The sequence below is a fragment of the Cavia porcellus genome, unplaced genomic scaffold, assembly GCF_034190915.1.
Source record: "Cavia porcellus strain 051 isolate PalLab524CR breed Dunkin Hartley unplaced genomic scaffold, mCavPor4.1 scaffold_8, whole genome shotgun sequence".
Classification (NCBI taxonomy): Eukaryota; Metazoa; Chordata; class Mammalia; order Rodentia; family Caviidae; genus Cavia; species Cavia porcellus.
In genome coordinates this window covers 57117483-57136716 of record NW_026947491.1, presented here as the reverse complement: position 1 = coordinate 57136716, position 19234 = coordinate 57117483, and the positions used below count along the sequence as shown (strand labels likewise).

Here is a 19234-nt window from a genome sequence, read left to right as displayed (position 1 = left end):
TATACATAATATAATTTAGCTAGGATTATATCTCTTACAAATATGTCATAATACATAAGTACTGTAAGTGTATATATTATAATTAATGTGTTTTCTAATGCCTGAAAGGATATGTCAGACTAGTAACAGTTACTTTGAATAGTAATGAGTGAAGAGAAACAAAATTTTATCTTTTACTTTGGCAATTATGTCCTGTTAGAATTTGATAAATTATTTTAAAACAAGTTAAAAAATAAAAAAGTTATATTTAAAACTTTTTGAAAATTAGATTACTAAACATTCCCTGTGGTGTTATCAAATACTGGAATTAGTCATATAAGCAAATATTGTACCATAGATGGTATTAAAAATACACACACAGGGGCTGGGGATTTAGCTCAGCGGCATAAGCGCCTGCCTTGCAAGCAGGCAGTAGTGAGTTCGATCCCCGGTACCGATAAAAACGAAAAAGACAAAAAAAAAAAAAAAAAAAAAAAAAAAATACACAGACAAAATGGCTAGAAATAGGGTTAATTGATTTTCAGTAAACAGAAATTCTAATAATTCCCCCTTTTTTTCCATTCAGAAAGCTACTCTTTTACAGGATCCCCAATATGCTACTGAGCTCAGTCCTGTTATTGGAAGTCAGAAGCCATATAGGTAAGGAGTGATGAAGTGATAGAGTTTCATGGGGGATTTTTCTCTCCTCTTTATGTTCCTGACAATGTTGTTATATATGTGGTTGATGTCACAATTGGCCTTCTACCTCAACTCTCAGGCCTGAGGTTTAGGCCTGCAAATATAAGTGTTCGCTGGACAGCACCTCTTGCATGTATCACAGGAATGTAAAGTTAGCATCATCACAAGAGAGCGCGACACCTTTTTTTTGGAATCTACTTTCCTCTGTGTTTCCTAACACAGGGAGTGAGGCCATTATCTTCAGGTACCCTAAGATGGAGTCCTAGATGTTACCCTTCCCTCCTCTCTCTCCTTCACCACCACCCATATCCAGCCAATCACCATGTGATTTTTTTAATGCCTTGTTACTATGTCTAGACACTTTCCACTGTTCTTGCTCAAGTCCAGTTACCTTTGTTCTCCTCTCTTAATGGTTCTTACCTACCTGGCCACTCAGCCTTCGCTCTTGCTCCACTCTAGCCCATTTTCGTTACACAGAGAAATCTTCCCAAAGCACAGATCTGATTCCCTAAAAGCCTCTGAATGGCTCCCCATTGATCTTGGATAAAAGTGCTAAAGTATAAGTGTCTAATAGAGTACACAGATGCTACTTTTATTTTTCCGTCCTCTATTCTTGTGCATCCCCACCTGCTCCTATCTTGCATGCCTACTCAAAATGAACTACCCACAGTTTTCTTAATTTCCCTTTTTTTCTGGGCCCTAACATGATGGCCCATTTTCTAGAACCTCACTTTTTTTTCCTTCTTATGAAATAATTTCAGTCCATTAAATCTTAATTTTCTTTAAAACTCCTTTTTAAACCCCTCAAAACTAAATTAGGACAGACTTCTCGATAGCATCTTTTGCTTACACATCTTGTAGCACTTACCAGTGCTGTAATGATTGCTTATTTGGTTATGATTGCCTATTATGCAGTATGCTTCTGAAGGCAGGGTCTCTACCTTGATCATATAGTAGGCTGTAATAATTCTTTATAGAATGAATAAATAAATGATATAAGATAGAGGCTGGACATAGTCATTCCTTACCCAAAGGAGCCAAAGTTCATTAGAATGCGTGTTAGTAGATCTGGGATAGGAACATACAAAATGAGTCCAAAACAGGTGATAGAAGAAAGCAAGAACATTGGGGCCCTAACTAAGGGAATTAGGTGCCCACATGAAGGGGCTCCCGATAGCCAAAGGTGGAATAAATTGAGCATTAGAAACAATGAGGAATGGAGAGGTTGAAACACAGTGAAATAGAAAAACTCAGAAGTGTCCAATGATTGATTGTAGAGAGAAGATTCACTCTGTTCCTCCACCAAGAAAATAAAACACAATGAATATTATAAGAAAATAGGGCACCAATCCCTTCCTCTGGAAATCAGGAAACAAATGGGAAGGATTATCCTGCCTTTTCTACACCAGCTATAACCACTTCAGGATAACCAATTAGCCTTAGTTGATAAGAGCTAATTCCCTTTTATAGAATTCCATCTAATGAATGTGAAAGTTCTAATAGAATTAGAAAATCAACACTTTCGCAACTTTTAATGAAATGAAAGATTTGTGCAAGAATCCTGTGTGAGTGAAACCATTAGACAGAAAAGTGAAACGACTTTGAAATGGACGGATCATATTGCAAAAACTAAATCTTTCAGTTAGTCTTAGCATCACTTAAGTGAGACAACCACAATTTGTACGCCTCATTATTTGATGTTACATAAAATACACAGCACCACCTCTGAAGTATTTGTATTACAGCTGTTAAACCTGAATCTGACTTAGAAGTCTGGACATATTAGCAGTGAAAAGGAAAGTAATTCTGACACATGTTTAAACATGAATGAACTTCAAAGATGTGTCAAGTGAAATAACCCAGACACAAAAGAGCAAATGTCACATGATTCCACTTATGGAGGCATCTAGAAAAGGGAAATTTATAGAGACAGAAAATAGAGTTGAGATTACTAATGGGTAGGAGTAATGAGGAATAGAGAATTGCTGTTCAATGGATACAAAATCTCTGTTTGGGAAGACAAAAAACTTCAGGAAATTGGCAGTGATGATAGTTGTACCACACGGTAATACCCTTAATCTCACTGAATTGTACATATAAAATGAGTACAACAGTAAACTTCATGTTTATTTATTCTAATTTTGAAATAACATGTTTGCATGTATGAGAGAGTGTGTGTATGTGTGTAAAGGAATAGATAAAGCAAAATTGGTTAAATGTTGAAAATTATTGTAACTAGGTTATGGGCATGTGGGAATTGCTTATATAATTTTATTCAGAAAATTTCTATAATTAGAAAACATGGGACATACTTGTAATCCTAGCATTCAGGAGGCTGAGATTAAAGAATCACAAGTTTGAGCATAACCTGGTCACCTTAGTGATTTAGAAAAACCCTGTCTCAAAATAAAAAGTAAAAAAAATCTGGCGTTGTAACTCAGTGCAAAGTCCTGAGTTCATTTCCTAGTACTGAAAAAAAATATTTTGCCATCTGTCTAAAAAAATACTTTCTGTTCAAACAAACTGTGATCTTGATTACTTGCCTGTGGTAATATATACTGTCTAATCTAATTTGAATTTATGATACACATGAGACCTCAGTTTATACATGAATGAAGTTTTAATATGAAGAGACTAGTGTCCTTTTTCATGTGGAAAATATTTGGTCATTAAAGGAAATTAATTTTGCATGACAGCTATTTTCATAAGAGGCAAAGGATTAAAAAGTTATGTATCATAGCACATTGCCAACTCTGAATGGGGAAAAGTTAAAAAAATTTCTTTCTATTTTTCTTTCTTTCTTTCTTTCTCTCTCTCTCTCTCTCTCTCTCTCTCTCTCTCTCTCTCTCTTTCTTTCTTTCTTTCTTTCTTTCTTTCTTTCTCTCTTTCTTCCTTTCTTTCCAGAGTCTCAGTACATAGTTCAGGCTGCCCTTGAGCTCACTTTGTAGCCCAGGCTGGTCTAGAACTTGCAACGATCCTCCTGCCTCAGCCTCCTGAGTGCTGGGATTACAGGCATGAGCTACCATGCCCAGCTAAAAAATTGATTTTAAAAGAATTCTGCTGATGTATTTTTACCCAAGCCTTTTCTTTTTCTATATTCATTTATTTTGTTGTTTTGAGAGTTCTCAGAGAGTAGAGGGATTAATAATTTTTCAAAAGCAAAATAAGGTAGTGATTAGAAATAAATTTATAGTGAAGCAGGATCTCAAATTTATTCTTGTTTTTATTTAGAATGTGTGTTAAGGATACATGTTAAAAGTATCACAGCATAGTGGATATTTTTATCATCTCTATTGTCTAAGGCATTTGAAGCATAGGGAGGGTAACTCGCCTGTGGTAATAATTATCTAGCTGGGTAGAGGCAGATCTAGGATTCTGACTTTGCCCTCATGCTTATAATCATTATAGCATTGCTATTGCTGAATTTGTAATGACCATCTTCTCTTTCACGTTCCCATTATAAAAGAGACGATCTTTCCAGGAGGTCTTAATTTAGGGGTTATAAGAGAGGTTCTTTAACTGGATAGGGAGAACATCTTATAAGGGGGTAAGTGGCTGATATCACAGGTTTCTGGAGGAAGGTTAAAATTGTTTTCTCATTTCACATAAGAAATGCAAAGAGTCCATCAACCTGTGCAGAATATGAACTACCCCTCCAGTCATTAGTTTGCACCCACATATTCTTAGCCTAGTTTTCTGACTTTGGACAGGTTACCTAATCCCTATAAAATGCCATGGTAATTCCCAGCTCAAGCCCCTCAGTGGCAGTTAGTTGGGTGAACTAGTTTGTAAATAGAACCCAGGCCAGAACCCTCTGCATAGTCAGTGCCCAGTTAAGCACAAATTGTTAATGATTCCAGTGTGCGACACAAGCAATATTCAGCTTAACAACAAATTTTTTCAAATTGCTGAAAATCAGCCGAGAGGCCAGGATTCTAACACAAATGACAGTGGGATGAAATAGGATTAGCATGATATCAGAAGTGTTAAGGCTCTGCAGTGAGAGGGGCTATATTCATTGATAAAACCAGGGAAGTTGGAATAAGGGTAAGTGCCATCTTTGCAGCTCAGCTTGCTTTTACCAAAGTGTGGGGTGCATGTTATTCAGTGATGGCACGGCACTCTGACACGGCCTGAAATAACTTCCAGTTCCAAGATAGAAAAGTGATTCCTTTTGCCAGCTGGTCAGGTAGCACCTTTTGACTCCCTGAAGGGACAACAAGGGCAGTTCTGTAATACAAGTTCACCCAGCTTTTGTGCAAAGACAGAGCAAGGCTCCAACTCTGATCTCACTTAGGATCTGTGTAGCATTCAAGCTGTTTTTTAAAACACTTCCCTACTGTTTATGCCAAGTGATACTGCTTTTCCATTTACAAAGTTTTCTTTATAAACATCTTTAAGCAAAAGCCAAGCAAGTTGACTGAAAGAAAAAAATTTAAGCAAATAATCCTATGCATGGTGTGTGGATTATGGTAAATGATATAGGCAAGGCTCGAAAGAGGCCCGGAAGTTTACTGGGGACCATGAGGACATTCCTGGTGAGAGCACAGCTTCACTAAAGAATGTGGCTCAAATGAAAATTTGGAAGATGACACACTAACGCTGGAACTACAAAACTATCTTAAGGTTTCATTGGTAATAAAATTTTATAGCCAAGTCATTGATATTCCCAAACTGATCTCTCTTATTTTTCACATGGAACAATTGTTTATTTGTTTCTGCAGATCTGAGGAGAAAGTTAAGCACTTCAGTCAGCTCAAATCTGAACTTTTTCATAAAGACAATACATTGAGGAAGATATTTTGTTTAGTTACAGAACTTAAAGTAACAGCACAGAAAAATTTTATTCTGAAAAGACTCTTCTGGAAAGTAGGTGTTTAATTTTTAACCTTTAAAATCCATTTCACCTGGTTATCACAGTTAAGTGTAAAATAACATATAAATGGAAACCGTCTCGTGTTCTGATGCTGTATTTTAAAATGTGGATAAAATTTAATGCAGTCATGTCTTAATACTTGAAGAGTTAGATGATCAATAGTATGCAGCGGGTGGGGAGCGGGTGCAGGAAGAGAGAGGCCGTACAGCACACAGTAGGCTGGATTAGCAGGGTCACATGTGAGGTGTAAGACGGGAAAGGAGACTTCAAGGACTTTTACTGTGTACATTCACCTGTAGAAAAAATATCATTAAAATATTTATGAATGTAAGAGTGACATTTTAAAAAATGTGGAATTAGGGTGCAACCTAACTCTCACTTGGTAAGTTACAGACACTTCATTTTGGTCCCCAGTGAAGGGATTAAGGAGCCTAGATGAGTAACGCTGGGGTGCTAGTGAGGCCAAGAGGAAGAGGTGAGCCCTTGCTACGGGGCCATATGTTGCATCCTACTTCTGCCAATGGTCTTGTGTGTAGCTGTTCAAGAAAATGGAGCAGCTGTGAAGTGCACAATCTCCCAACCATTCGACAGTCTTAGACCTGTCTTAGATTCTAGGTTACATTTTAGGATGATCAGCCATCTTGGTTTGCCTGGACTAGGATAATTAGCCGTTACAGTTTGCATGGGACTGAAGAAGTTCCAAGGTCATGGGGAAGCAAGGATAATCTAATGGCCAGTCAGCCTAATTAGAGGACAGAATAGCTATAGAGACTATCATGTCAGATATCTAAGAACATTGAGATTCAGGTAAAAATGATGTGGTAATAATCTAAACTGAGCAGTACTGGATAGATCTTGTTAGGAATATACCATCCATGTTTTGACTCTAGATCTTCAAACCATTATGGGAAATATGGGGATAATGAAATTGATTTTGAAAATGGAAATGGAATTCATGCATAAAAGCTAAAGAAATTGGGATTATTTTCCACCTAACTTCTCCTACCCACCCCCTACATGGTTGGTATCAATTTAATCAAAACCCTAATTGTATGGGACTACTTGATCAAAAACTTTTGTGGTTATTAAATTAAGTACAGACATTTTAGCATTTAAGTCTACTCACTAATAGCTTCTGCTATAGATTCTAAATTGGGGCATGACATTTAATTTTGCAAGGAAGGTTAATCATCAAGACACCATCATCTGATAGAACTAATCCAGCTAGAGATGTTCATGGAGAAGGCACAGCACCTGAGATTGAGAGTGAGCTCTATATAAAGTATCCAAAGTGAAGTACGTAGGCATTTCAGTATGTAGGTGCAATTACACTCAGATGTCTGCATAAACACTTGGCACCAGGATGATCTGCTTTTTTAGGGTGTGGGAACAGATCCTGTATGGAATGTGAGTTCTGGGACATGGAGTGAGGTCTTAGAGATTGTCAAGAGTAAAGACAGAATCTGGGAAAAGACCAGAAAAGGACGTAAGACAGAGCTAGAGAGAAGTCCATTTAGAGAAAATGAACACAATTAGGGATTGAGTTTAAGGTAGATGTTTAGGTTGGATAGGAAGTAAAGTATGGATGTTGAACAACAGAGTGTTGATCTGGAGGTTATTTTAAGCATTTTCACTCTTTTTTTTTAACAACAAAAAAATAAAAACCATGACACAGAATTTTAAAAATAAAAGAAAAGGAGGTTAACACTGGTTAATATATTGCATATTGTTATTTTCAAAGTAGTTGTTCATTTTACAAGATATAAGCATGAAAACATAATCAAAGAATCGAACAATGAAAGCACAAACTGTTCTTTTTGATGAACTAACAGAGACTAGTTATCTTATATTTATATATCTTTTTCCTTCTTTCTTTTTTCCTTTCCCCTATCCCAGTAGTTCTTTCCTTTTGAGCAATTTCTTTCCCTTTCACTTTCACAATATATATTGTACATTTTTTTTTTGTAGGATATATCTTTTTTTATTTCTTTTTTTTTTTTAATTTTATTTAAGGAGAAAAGAAAAAAAAAGCTGAGAAAGGGTACAAGTTATACAGATTTGCAGAAAAAAAAGTGAACAATAGGAAATTACTAGTTAATGGATTACATATTGTCATCTTAGAAATACTTGTTCAAGTCACAAAATTAAAGCTTGTAGAGTGGACATTCCATCAATGATACTGCAAACAGTTCTGTTCAATGATCCAATAATATCATATCATATTCTGATATCATATTCTATCTTATACACTTAAATATACATGCAGTTATATAGTTTACAGCACTTTCTTTTCCTCTCTTTTGTACAATGACTATTACACATTTTGGGTTTCATTGCTCTCAACGGTTCTTATTACTTTTTTGCAAGAGAGTAAAACCAAATGTGACATAACAGAACAGAATCGGTCAAGTCAAAAGGGTGGACATAATAGATAATGTGAAAACATAATACAAGGTGATCAACAATGGTTACCATAATGCCTCCCGCTATCTCTAATAGAATTGCCTATACCATTAGTTATAATACAATTGAACAAAACAGTAAAGAACAAAACCTACAAAACCAAACCATTGGAGACACTGTAGGTCTTCAAAAGTAGATAAAAGTCAACGAGAATGGGCGTTATAATGAATCTCATTATCTTCACAGCTGATGCCTAAATTTTCGAACCTGATACTATCCAGCAAAACAGAATAGGGGAACATCAGTTAAAAACCAGATGGTGAGAGTAATACAGGGCTTTAAATCGAGGTAATGGAAAGTGAAAGTGGGTTACTATAATATATCCTGTTATTTTTTTTCCTTTAATTAAAAGAATAAAAATTTTAAAAAAGTATTAAAAAAGTAAATAATGGAGTAGAGATTGAGATAAAAGAGGGCATAACAACGAAACAGCACAGATCAAAACATAACCATTTAAGCAGAATAGTGTTTCACCACCAGATAATCCTGACCTAAAAGTAGTTACCATATTGTCTCTTTCCTTGAAATCCTTGAGTACAACTTCGTATACTGTAGCATTAAGTATATCAAAACAATGTAAAACCATTTAAGAGAATGACAGCATTACAGAGTATTTAGAATCGACTAACAGAAAATGAACAATGGTTTCTGTATAATCTCCTTGTCTTTAAAAGGTTTTTGCTTATACTATCGTACATAATAAAATCCATAAGATACAACCTATTTAGACCATTGGAGACAGAAGGACAAAAGCTAGATGAGACTTCAAAACAAGATGATACTAAATCAGTATTACCTATTAAGATGTCATTTTCTCCAAAATAGCTGTTCCTATCATCCAATCTTCTCTGCTTCATTTCTGTTGAGCTCTTATTCTGTCAGTAGCTGTCAGTTTGTCTTCTTCACTTTGTTCTCTGCTCCATTCGTTGTGGCCTCCACTATTTCTGGATTCTTTGTATTTTTCTTTTTTTAGAATATCCTGCAATACTCTCTGTAGAGTTGAATTGGTGGTTGCAAATTCCCCCAGTTCCTCTTTATCCTGGAAGCACCTTGTTTTTCCATCAATTTCCAGGGACAGTTGTGCAGGATATCTCAATCTTGGCTGGAGATTATTATCTTTCAAAGCTTGAATTATTTCCCCCCACGCTCTTCGTGATTTGATGGTTTGTGCAGAGAAATCTGCTGTAATTCTGATGGGTGCTCCCTTGTAAGTGGTCTGTTTCTTGTCTCTGACAGCTTTTAATATTCTGTTCTTGTATTGAATTTCTGGAATTTTTATTATTATATGCCTGGGTGTTGCTCTGTTTGGGTTGTAGGTAGCTGGGGTCCTGTATGCCTCATACATCTGAGTATCTTTACCTTTTGCTAAATTAGGAAAATTCTCCTGGATTATTTCTGTGAGTAGCTTTTGTAGTTCATTTGTTTGTGTCCCTACTTCTTCTTTTATGTTCTTAATCCTTAAGTTATGTATCCTCTTATCATCTTCTTGTCTTTGTATTATTGCTGTTTGTTTCTTTGTTATTTTTAAGAAGTTTTTCATTTCATTCTCCCATATTACAATTCTGCCCTCCAGTTCAGATAGTCTGTCCTTAGTTTCTTTCAAGCTGTTATGCCAGTCTTCGATAGACTTCTTAGTTTCTTGGTAGTCCCTTTGAACCTGCTTCACGTATTCTATGCTTTCCCTGTTTTCTCCATCAAACAATTCTCCCCTCTTTTTCTGTTCTTCCATTCCACCATCTGTTTTTTCTTGGGTGGGGCTTAGCATTTCTCTAACTATTTTGCATACTTCTAGCTTCAGGTCGTTGATAACTTCATTCCTGAATTGGTCTATGAGGCTCTCTATATGGTGCTTTATGTGTATTGGTGCGGTGTCCGCTATTGCCTGTTTCTCAGAATTGGGGGCTGAGGAGCCTTTCTTGTTGCTGCCTCTTCCCATATTCTCTGCTCCTTATATATGCAAGCTTATATGAGAGGCCCAGCTTCTCTCCCTGTCAGCCACAGCCTGATCGAATTGTGCCGGTTAGGTGTTCCCACTCACCGCTGCGCACCAGGCAGCCTACGCGGGGGCCTGCCCCTCCCGGCCTCCGTCAGGCTCTGGGATCTGGGTTGGGCTAGCCTACGGGGTCTGCCGGCAGCGTCACGCAGGCCAGGCACTTTTCACCAATCCCGCCCGAGAGGGGAATGTGTGGCTGGAGTCGCCAGCGCGCCCTGCTCCCGCAGGACTGCCCGGGCCCAGAAAGTCCGCTGGAGTCAAACTGTGGTGGAGTGTCAGTTTCTCTCACTCACCTCGCCACAAGTCAGAACGTGCCTCCCTGCCCGTCCTGTTTTCAACTCCGTTCACAGATTGCCGTTCTCAGAGTTTCCGCGCGTCTCTCCTTGCCGAGCCGATGTAGAGGCAGCCAGCCACCGCGCGGCGGGAAACCCAAATCGCGGCTTCCAATGGCGCGGGGTCCAGCCTCAGCAGCGAGACTTTTCTGTTCCTGTTTTAGCTCCAGGACTGCATTCCAAGTTGGTTTCTCTCAGCCGAGTTCGTTCCTGAGTCAGCAGAGCATCACTTCACCTGCTTATGTCTCTTTAGTCCGCACCATACCTGGCTTCTGAGCCTAGTTTTTCAGAGAGCCTCCGGTAGTTGCTGTTATCTGTCCGCCATGTTCTCCCGGAAGTTGTGATATTGTACATTTTGGATCTTATTTACTCTGTCAATTTTTTACACTAGGTAGACAATACAATATTTATACATGTGAGTCTGATTTATTTCACTTATGAGTATGGCCTCAAGTTGCATCCACTTACCTATAAAAGCCTCAAGTTTATCCTTCTTTATAGCTGAGTAATACTCCATTGCCTAAAAATACCACATCTTTTTTAGTCATTGTTTAGTTGATGGACATTTGGGTTGTTTCTAAGATTTAGCTATTACAAATTGTGTTGCTATAAATGGGTGCACATACATAGCACGGCATGACATTTTCAATTTTTCTGGGAAAATACCCAAGAGAGGAATAGCTAGATTGAACGGGACTTCCTGTTGTTTGCTTTTCCAGAATGTGTCTTCCATATTCTTTTGTAAAAATATGATCCATTCTTCCATTCAAATGCCACTTTTTTCTGCCTTTCTTGTTATCCTTACTGAGGAACATTGGTGCTTTTCTGTTTTTGATCCTCACTGAAAGTTCTGTTCACAGAACTTTGCTATTTTATCATCTTCTGTGTTCAATAGGTAGATATTATTTGTATGTGGCTATTAAGCACTTGAATGTGGCTAAAGACTAAGGAAGAGACATTTTAATTTTAATCTAATTTAGTTGAATAATTTAATTTATAGGGCAGTGCAGTTCTATGGCATCTTTCACAGCAGTTTCTCTTTAGCAATCCAATCAACATTTACTTTCCTAATCTGGGTGAGGCATGGTGATAGGAATCAGAAATGCATGTATAAGATGTCGCTCCTACTCTCAAAAGTTAGCACAGATATTTTCTCACTTATTAGAGTTACTAGTACAGCCTTCTTATTTACCACATCATACCATAAGCTTCTTCTGGACAGGCACGTGTCTTTACTTATCTTTATGTTCTCCCTGAGGCCCAATCCAGGGCATACCTAAACTATATTCCAGAGGCTGTTCTTATTGAACGTCACCCTTTCTCCGGTGAAAAGTTAATCTGAGTGGAAGTCTAGGGATAAAATTCAAATTTGTTTCATATTCATTGAAAATTCTGCACCCATTCTTTAACGTAATGTCCTTAGGTGGAAGAAAATAGAAATCTTCAGATTTGTTTGTCAAAAAATGAGAAGCTAGCACGAATGAGAAGGTCAAAGGCCAATAAATAGTATTCTTAGCTAGAGTCTTTCCATATTTTAGCGGACTACTCATGGCTGTCTCCATGACAGGTCAGCAAGACTTTATAGCTGTATATTTTCTCTAACCCACAAACAAAATCCATCCTCATGTTCATTACAGAAAGTTTATATACATGACTAATAAAATTCGACTTTCTCAGCTTTTTCTAGGAGTTTTATATCTAAGTTATTATCTCTTGTAGCCTTAAAATAAAGCCATGTTTTTACAACCTTGTGCTGGGCTTCCTGAACGTGAAGCTCCCTCAGCAGCCTTTTAAAATCAACTTCACTGGGGGGCAATAGGTTTTTCTTTAAATCATCTTTATTCTTTTATTGTAAGTAGCATTTAAATTATGAAAACATTACCTCATAAGTTGAGTAAGCTAAGTTTTAGGAGTATAGACACCTTTTTTATTTTTCTTAAGATACTATTTTATTACCTAACACAGAATCTGCTACATAGCTAGTAATAATTAACTTAATGTTCATTGACTAGATAAATGAAAGAGTTCTGTATTCATGTTCTCAGCCTTTTATTTTTCTCTACAAGGTTATTTTTCTTGAGTTCTTAAAAAGCTCAGTAAAATATACATCCCATGTAATTTACCACTGACACACTTTTCGCCCTATATTTCAGCGACATCAGCACATTCACACTGCTGTATAACCATCTTGGTTACTTTTCTCTTGTTGCTGAGACAAAATACCTGATGCCCAAAATGAAGGAAGGAAAGGTTTGGTTAGTTCAGCTCACGGAGGTTTCAGTCCTTACTCACCTGGCTCACGGCAGGGTGCTGTGGCACAGGGCAGCGCTGCAAGGGGCAGATGACAGCCAGGGCAGCAAGAACAGAAGGGGGAGGTGAGCGAGCCTCTTCTCCTGCCTTGCACTAAGGGAGCCACCACCCACCCAAGGTAGGTGTAGCATCACGCCACCTGTCTGCCCTCCGCTTGCAGAGGGCCAGGCCTCGAGTGTTAGGCTGTTGTTCTATGAGTTTATCAGGCACTGGATGAGTCCAAGCACTTGGAGGGCCCCTGATGCTCCTGTTGTGTCCCCCTGCCCTGTCCCTTTCTCCACAGTCATTCTCGGCCTCTTTTCACAGCATATCAGCTAAATAAGGGCACCCATATACTTGTCAAAACAGAGGGTAAGTTGTCAGTAGTACTCAAAACTCAGAGGCAAAAAAGTGAGCCACAGAGGAAAGAAAACAGAAGTGATTGCAGTGTCTTTTTTATTAGTACCAGCTTCCTGATTTCATGGGCTGGTGCTTGTTTTCATTCTTCATTCAGCTCACGAGATTGGGTGAAAATGCAAAAACACCAGTCCTAAACTCCATCTGTGTTTAGTTAGACAAATGGCGATCTGCATTTCCACTGCATCATCAGGAAAATTAATATCATTCTCACCATTTTTAACATGTTGTGCTACTGTTGGCTATTTGTTTTTATGTTAGTGAATACTTTTAAATGAGAACTTTCCTATCCATTATCTCACTGTATTCCTGGGAATAGTCAAATTACTTTGGAAAGGCAAGAAATAGCAGTCTCATTTTCCTGGAAAACAGAACAACTTGGGAGTACGCACTCACTTCTGGATGATCTTCAGTACTGGCCATCCCCTGACATCACCTTTTAGCTTCTGTTCCTGTCTGCAGGGCACTCATATCCTAGTTGTAAATAAAAGTACATTTTCAATTTGGATTACCCTAGTATCTTCTCTAATCAATAAACATTTTCTTTAGACTTTTTTGCAAGGTTAGAGTTTTAAGAGCTGATACCTTAACTAACCATTTTCTTTCTCTCATGTTTTACAGACCAGTGACCTTTTCTGTTTCCTAGTGAACAAACTTCATGAATATTTGCCAGAAGCTAGAGATAAACATGCACTTCATAATAAAAGCCAAAGGGCTGATGAGTTGGTGTAAGTATTAGATAGTCAGACAAATGTTAAACATAAATGATCAGCACTAGACAAAATACATGCAGTGTAAATGATAATGGTGGTGCAACTTTTTGTTACACATATATTTTAAAAAACAACAACATACTTTTTGTTCTGATTTTAATAGCAGAATACACAAGAAACTAGAAAAATACGGGAGAAAATGATTGACTGGAGAAGAGACATCTTTTCCATGTATTTTCTTTTTTTACTTTTCACATTTTGAGCCATATATTACCTATTTTAGAAAATTAAAATTATCTGAGATGATTTTAAAGTAAATCAGTGCATGATTATCCTAAAAACATTGGGGAAATACACATACAAAAATATGAAAAAGACTTAATCCTGACAGGCAGCTGTCAGTCATTCATGCAACACATACACTATCTTTCATGCATTCACTATTGCACTATAATTCATTCATTCAACACATGTGATGGCTTATTACATAACAGTTGCAGACAGTTGCAGAAATTTTTATTTTATATTTTATTTTATTTATTTTGAGACAGGGTCTCACTATGTAGTTCAGACTACCTTGAACTCACTTTTCGGGCTAGGCTGGCCTCAAACTCATGGTGAACCTCTTGCCTGAGCCTCCCAAGTGTTAGGATTACAGGTGTGCACCGCCATGCCTAGCCAATGTTGACAATTTGGTATAAAGAAATTCCTATGCTTTTTTGAATGAATGTCTGAAAGCAATTTTATCATTACTGCTTTCACAGAGTTCTAAACTTCTGATGAAATCATGCTGGTTCCATTCTTTTGTCTTTGTTTCCTAGGGCTTGCATTGAAATTATACAGACCCTAGGACTGATGTTCAGAGAGACAGAAATTGAGTCATCACGTCTGAACACACTGGCAGCTAAAAAGTATGGTTTTGGGGTTGTTGTTGTTGTTTTTTTTAAGAAGACATTGGGATCTGTTAGCTTGAACCCATTATTACTCTTCAGTGTCTTAAAATATTCATACCTAACTTCTCTGTAACCTCACATAAGCACATTACATTCTCTTGCCTTTCCACTTCTGTGATGAGTAGATTTAACTGGCACATGCTGCCCCTCTAGCTTATTACAGGTACAAAGATTTTCTGACCCATCATGTATTAAAAGTCTCCATTAGAATTTCCCAGAGCACAGTTATATCCACAACAGAAAATTACACTGAAAAGGCAATTATTACAGTAGTCAATTTATTATGGATAGTCATGTGTTGCTTAAGGATAGGGATTTGTATATTCACATGAACCTATAGGGGATAGGTTACTGCATACCTTGTCTGTATAGAGTGTATATCTATATATCTATATCTATATCTATCTATCTTTCTATCTATCTATAGGGCATAACCTATTACCCCTAGGACGATGACAAACAAACCACATGAGATTAAATCATCATGAGAGAAAGTGATGCAGTCAAGTGATGCATGAAACAGATGTTTGAGGCTGTTGCTTGTGTTATGGCACATTGTTTTATAGTAATTTGTTATTGGTTAGTAGGAATACACTCTAAAATAATATTTAAAAGTATAGTAAATACCTAAATAAGTCACATTGCTATTTATCATTATATACTGATATAATTGTGTACACTACACTTTATGTGACATGCAGCACTGTAGGTGTCTGTGGCCCCATTACCACATACAATATGAGCAATGCATTGTGCAACAACATTATGACGGTTACAGTGTCATGAGGAGAGAGGAATTCTTCAGCTGCATTATAATCTAATTGGACCATCATCATTGACAAAAACTTACTTTTTATTCAGCACATGGCTGTAATTGTGTGACCTTCGCATGAATGATGTTGGAGAGTTTACAATACATAGGATGTGGTGCTTCAATGAAGATACTCTAAAATACATGACCAAAAGAAAGTAGAAATTCAGATCCCTCGTGATTCTTTGCTTGGGTAGTGCTTTTTCTGTGTTCCTCATTGAAGCCCATTGTTGCTTTGACTTGATGTAAGTTCTTTGACAGAGCATATTGCTTGGTTAAATAACCTGAAATATGCATTGGAATTGTGATATCTTGTGAAATTTACAAAGTGGGACCAAATAGCTTTTGATGCTGGTGGCTCTATTTTAGGTGCTGCTACAGCCTCCTCTAATCAGTTCTAAACTGTGTAGTAAACTGCTGTGGAGAAAGTATGGTTTCTGCTCAGGATGAGGATTTCACTGACCTGTCCTACAGATTCAAAGCAACTCAAGGAAAACCTCATCTAGCATCCATTTAACTTTAATGGATCTTGTATGATTTTGATAAGAATTGCTTATATACTTGTGCCCAGATTTTTGAGATATTTGTTCCTCTGGAGATGCTGTGATTGTCCAAGATAGCTATATTATCAACCTTTGGTGTGTCTTCATAGCTTCACTTGGAAAGGCAGGGCTACAGATGCAAATGTAGCACTTCTGTTTTTCATAACTACAGCTTATGCTAGTAGTAGTATATAGTCCTTAAAAGGGACTTGAGGAATCTAAGCCCCTCGGATTCCTGAAAGTTTTTCCACCTAATGAGATAATCTAGCAGTTTTTCCTAGTTTTGTATCTTTGGTTCAGTAGAAATATTTAACAGGGGCATGTGACCACTTGAAGCAGAGTCTGGGTTTCTCTATAGTAAATCCCTTGGCTGGAAGTAGAAGTTGTACACTTGCTACTGGTAAGAGTGAAGTGAATGGGTAAATAAACCTATCCTGGTGCTGGGAGCATTCCCTACAGGAGTTCAGTCTTGAAGAACATGTTGATGTAGGAATTGGACTCCTAGGAGCGCTGTACACTGTATCTCCTGGCCAGCCACTTCTGAGCAATAATGTTGACATTATTTGAGGTGGCAGGTGTGTGGCTGCCTTCTGATGTGTTTGGATGAATAGCTGAAGCAGCCAGGAGAACTTTGGACAGGTAAGCAAAAAATAAAGATTCTCATTAAACTGAAGACTTCATTTGAGAACCAAAAGCAAGATCTCTTGGACCTTCGGCCACATATTTTCATTGAAAAGTGTTCATCTTTCCTATAATTTTGTTAGGGATTATATTATTGCGAGATGAAGTGGGAGTAATATGATGTGGTTTTACTTAAGCCCATACTATTCAGGAAATCTGAAGACCTGAAGCAGATTCAAATTTCAGTTTGTATAACTTTTTAAAAGACTGTGAAATTACAAAAATGCACATGAATCAAGTTTTAACAAATTATACGACAGATCGATGAGACAGTCCATTGTACCATTTCTTTCTTTGGATTCTCAGGCTTGGTTTGGCAATTCAAGAACTCTGTAACACTAACAAACTCAATAAAGAGTAAGTATATGGACAAAAAAATTTAGATCTTTGTCACATAACAGTCCAAAATAGACAGTCAAGCTTTCTTCCCCAAGGAAGACTTATGTTTCCTCTCTTTTGTTACCGTGGCATCTCCCACCATCCTGTCTTTGTCCTCATGGTGGAAGGTGGCTCACCTCCCCGACTTCATTATACCCTCGGGAAGCAGAAAGTACAGGTTTTGTTTTTGTTTATGCTTTATTTTGCTTTTTTTGTCTGTATGAGGTACCAGGGGCACTTTACCACAGAGGTATCTTCCTATCCCATTACTATTATTATTATTATTATTTGTATCAGGGATTGAATTTGTGATCTCAGGTTTGCCAGGCAGACACTTAAGACACTGAGCTAAGTCTCTGGTCCTCCTTTTTATTATTTTGAGACAGTGTCTCCCTCTTGCTGAATAGTCCATGCTAGTCTCAAACTTGTGATCCTCCTGCCTCAGTCTTCAAAGTAGCTAGGATTATAGGAGCCCAGTGCCCACTGTGCCCAGCCAGGTGTCCTCTGTAAACAAGGCATATAACACTTTTGCTCATATCTCATTAGTAAGAACACTAGAAAGGATGAAAAATGTATCTACAGTTGGGTGGCTCTGTCTGTAGCAGACTTTGGATGATGGTGAGGACACCTCTTATTCAAAGGAAGCATGGAAGAATATAGGGGGGTTACCAGCATTCTTCTCAGGCCAGGGATTTAGTTCAGTGGCATAAGTACCTGCCTGGGCAAGCACAAGGTTGTGAGTTTGACCCCTGGTATTCCCCTCCCCAAAACAACAACAACAACAACAACAACAACAACAACAACAACCCCAGTATTCTTCTCTACAGAAAGTATTTGTTTTAGGTTTATCTGCTTGACTCTTTTATATGTACTTCAGTGCTAACTTTTTTTGGTACTGGGGGTCGAACTTACGGCCTCATGCTTGCCAGGCAGGCACATAAGCCAATGAGCTAAATCCCCAGCCCTTTTATAGTACTTAAGGACTATGAATTATATGCTTGGGTGAAGTTTTGTCTAGAACATATTTCTGTCCCCCTTTATCACTTTTATGTAAATTGACTGTACTATAAAGTGGAGGAAGAATAAAGGTCATGAATTCTAGAACACTCAAAATGTGGGACAATAACGACTTTTGTTTTTGGCACCAGGAATCTAACTCAGGACTTTGCACTTGCCAGGCAGGTGCTGAGTCACTGAGCTATATCCATGGCCCAATAATGACCTTCAGTAATACTTTTTCAAGTTATTTATTAAAGACTTTTAAAAATAAGTTTTAATGGTAATATTCATCAATATTTCTTAACGTGATATGTACTGGAAACTATGGGGATGTGGTGCTTTGTAGCAGGAATGGGAAAACCTTTCTATAAAGAGCCAGTTGGTAGTATTGCCATTTCTGTAATCTCCAGGATGGAAATCCAAGATTATTTCTGTTTTCTCTTACACTGAAGTCATTTCTAAGTCTTTTTTACCTTTTTCTCTACCTCTTGGTTTCTACTTTTCTTTCTGTTTGAAAGACCCCTTTGCTCATGTAATATAATCATAAACATGACAGTCAAGAATAAACACAGGTTCTGCCCATATTTAAAGGAAAGGGATTATATAGGAATTAGAAATCGATATCCATATCTATATCTTTCTCCAACAAGTGGGAATCCTGAACCATGTTAGAATTTTGCCTTCCACAATGTCATAGACTGCCTTATGAAAACAAAAGTTTGCCTTTTAGTGTCTATTTTAAAACATATCATAGTAGATTAAAAATTCATATTAGAAATAAAAATAATCTGAACAATGGAAGTATTAAGTTGTTGGAACTTTTTAAAAGCCTGTAATGTCAGTCTTGTAAGTCTCTATTTTCAGGATGAAATTACCATTTCAATTAAAATTATTGACCTCATGGATTTTAAATTAAATGAGCTGGCAGAAGGGGTGGACTTAAAATTAAATTCTATTTGAGTGAATAAAGGGCAGTTATTCATTTGAGCATTCCCCTGTATATTATTTTCGTAAGTGGAGATATTATTAGTTCAATCAACTTCCCTGTATCCTTCTTGAAGAATGCCATCTCTTTTCAGTATTGTTAGGTTTGAATTAATATATTATCA

At 37.4% G+C, this 19234-nt stretch overlaps 1 protein-coding gene across 5 annotated transcripts in view; it reads left to right on the top strand.

The window, feature by feature from the left end:
- CUNH12orf56 (chromosome unknown C12orf56 homolog) overlaps positions 1-19234 on the top strand; it is an 80516-nt gene that overhangs the window by 42475 nt on the left and 18807 nt on the right. For 4 of the 5 annotated variants that reach the window (XM_063255064.1, XM_063255062.1, XM_063255061.1 and 1 more), the window contains exons 5-8: positions 566-639; positions 5403-5547; positions 13670-13776; positions 14583-14672. In XM_063255064.1, coding sequence (XP_063111134.1) covers positions 566-639; positions 5403-5547; positions 13670-13776; positions 14583-14672 — 416 coding nt within the window. The remainder of the gene's footprint in view (positions 1-565; positions 640-5402; positions 5548-13669; positions 13777-14582; positions 14673-19234) is intronic. The other variant, XM_063255065.1, reaches the window with a different exon arrangement.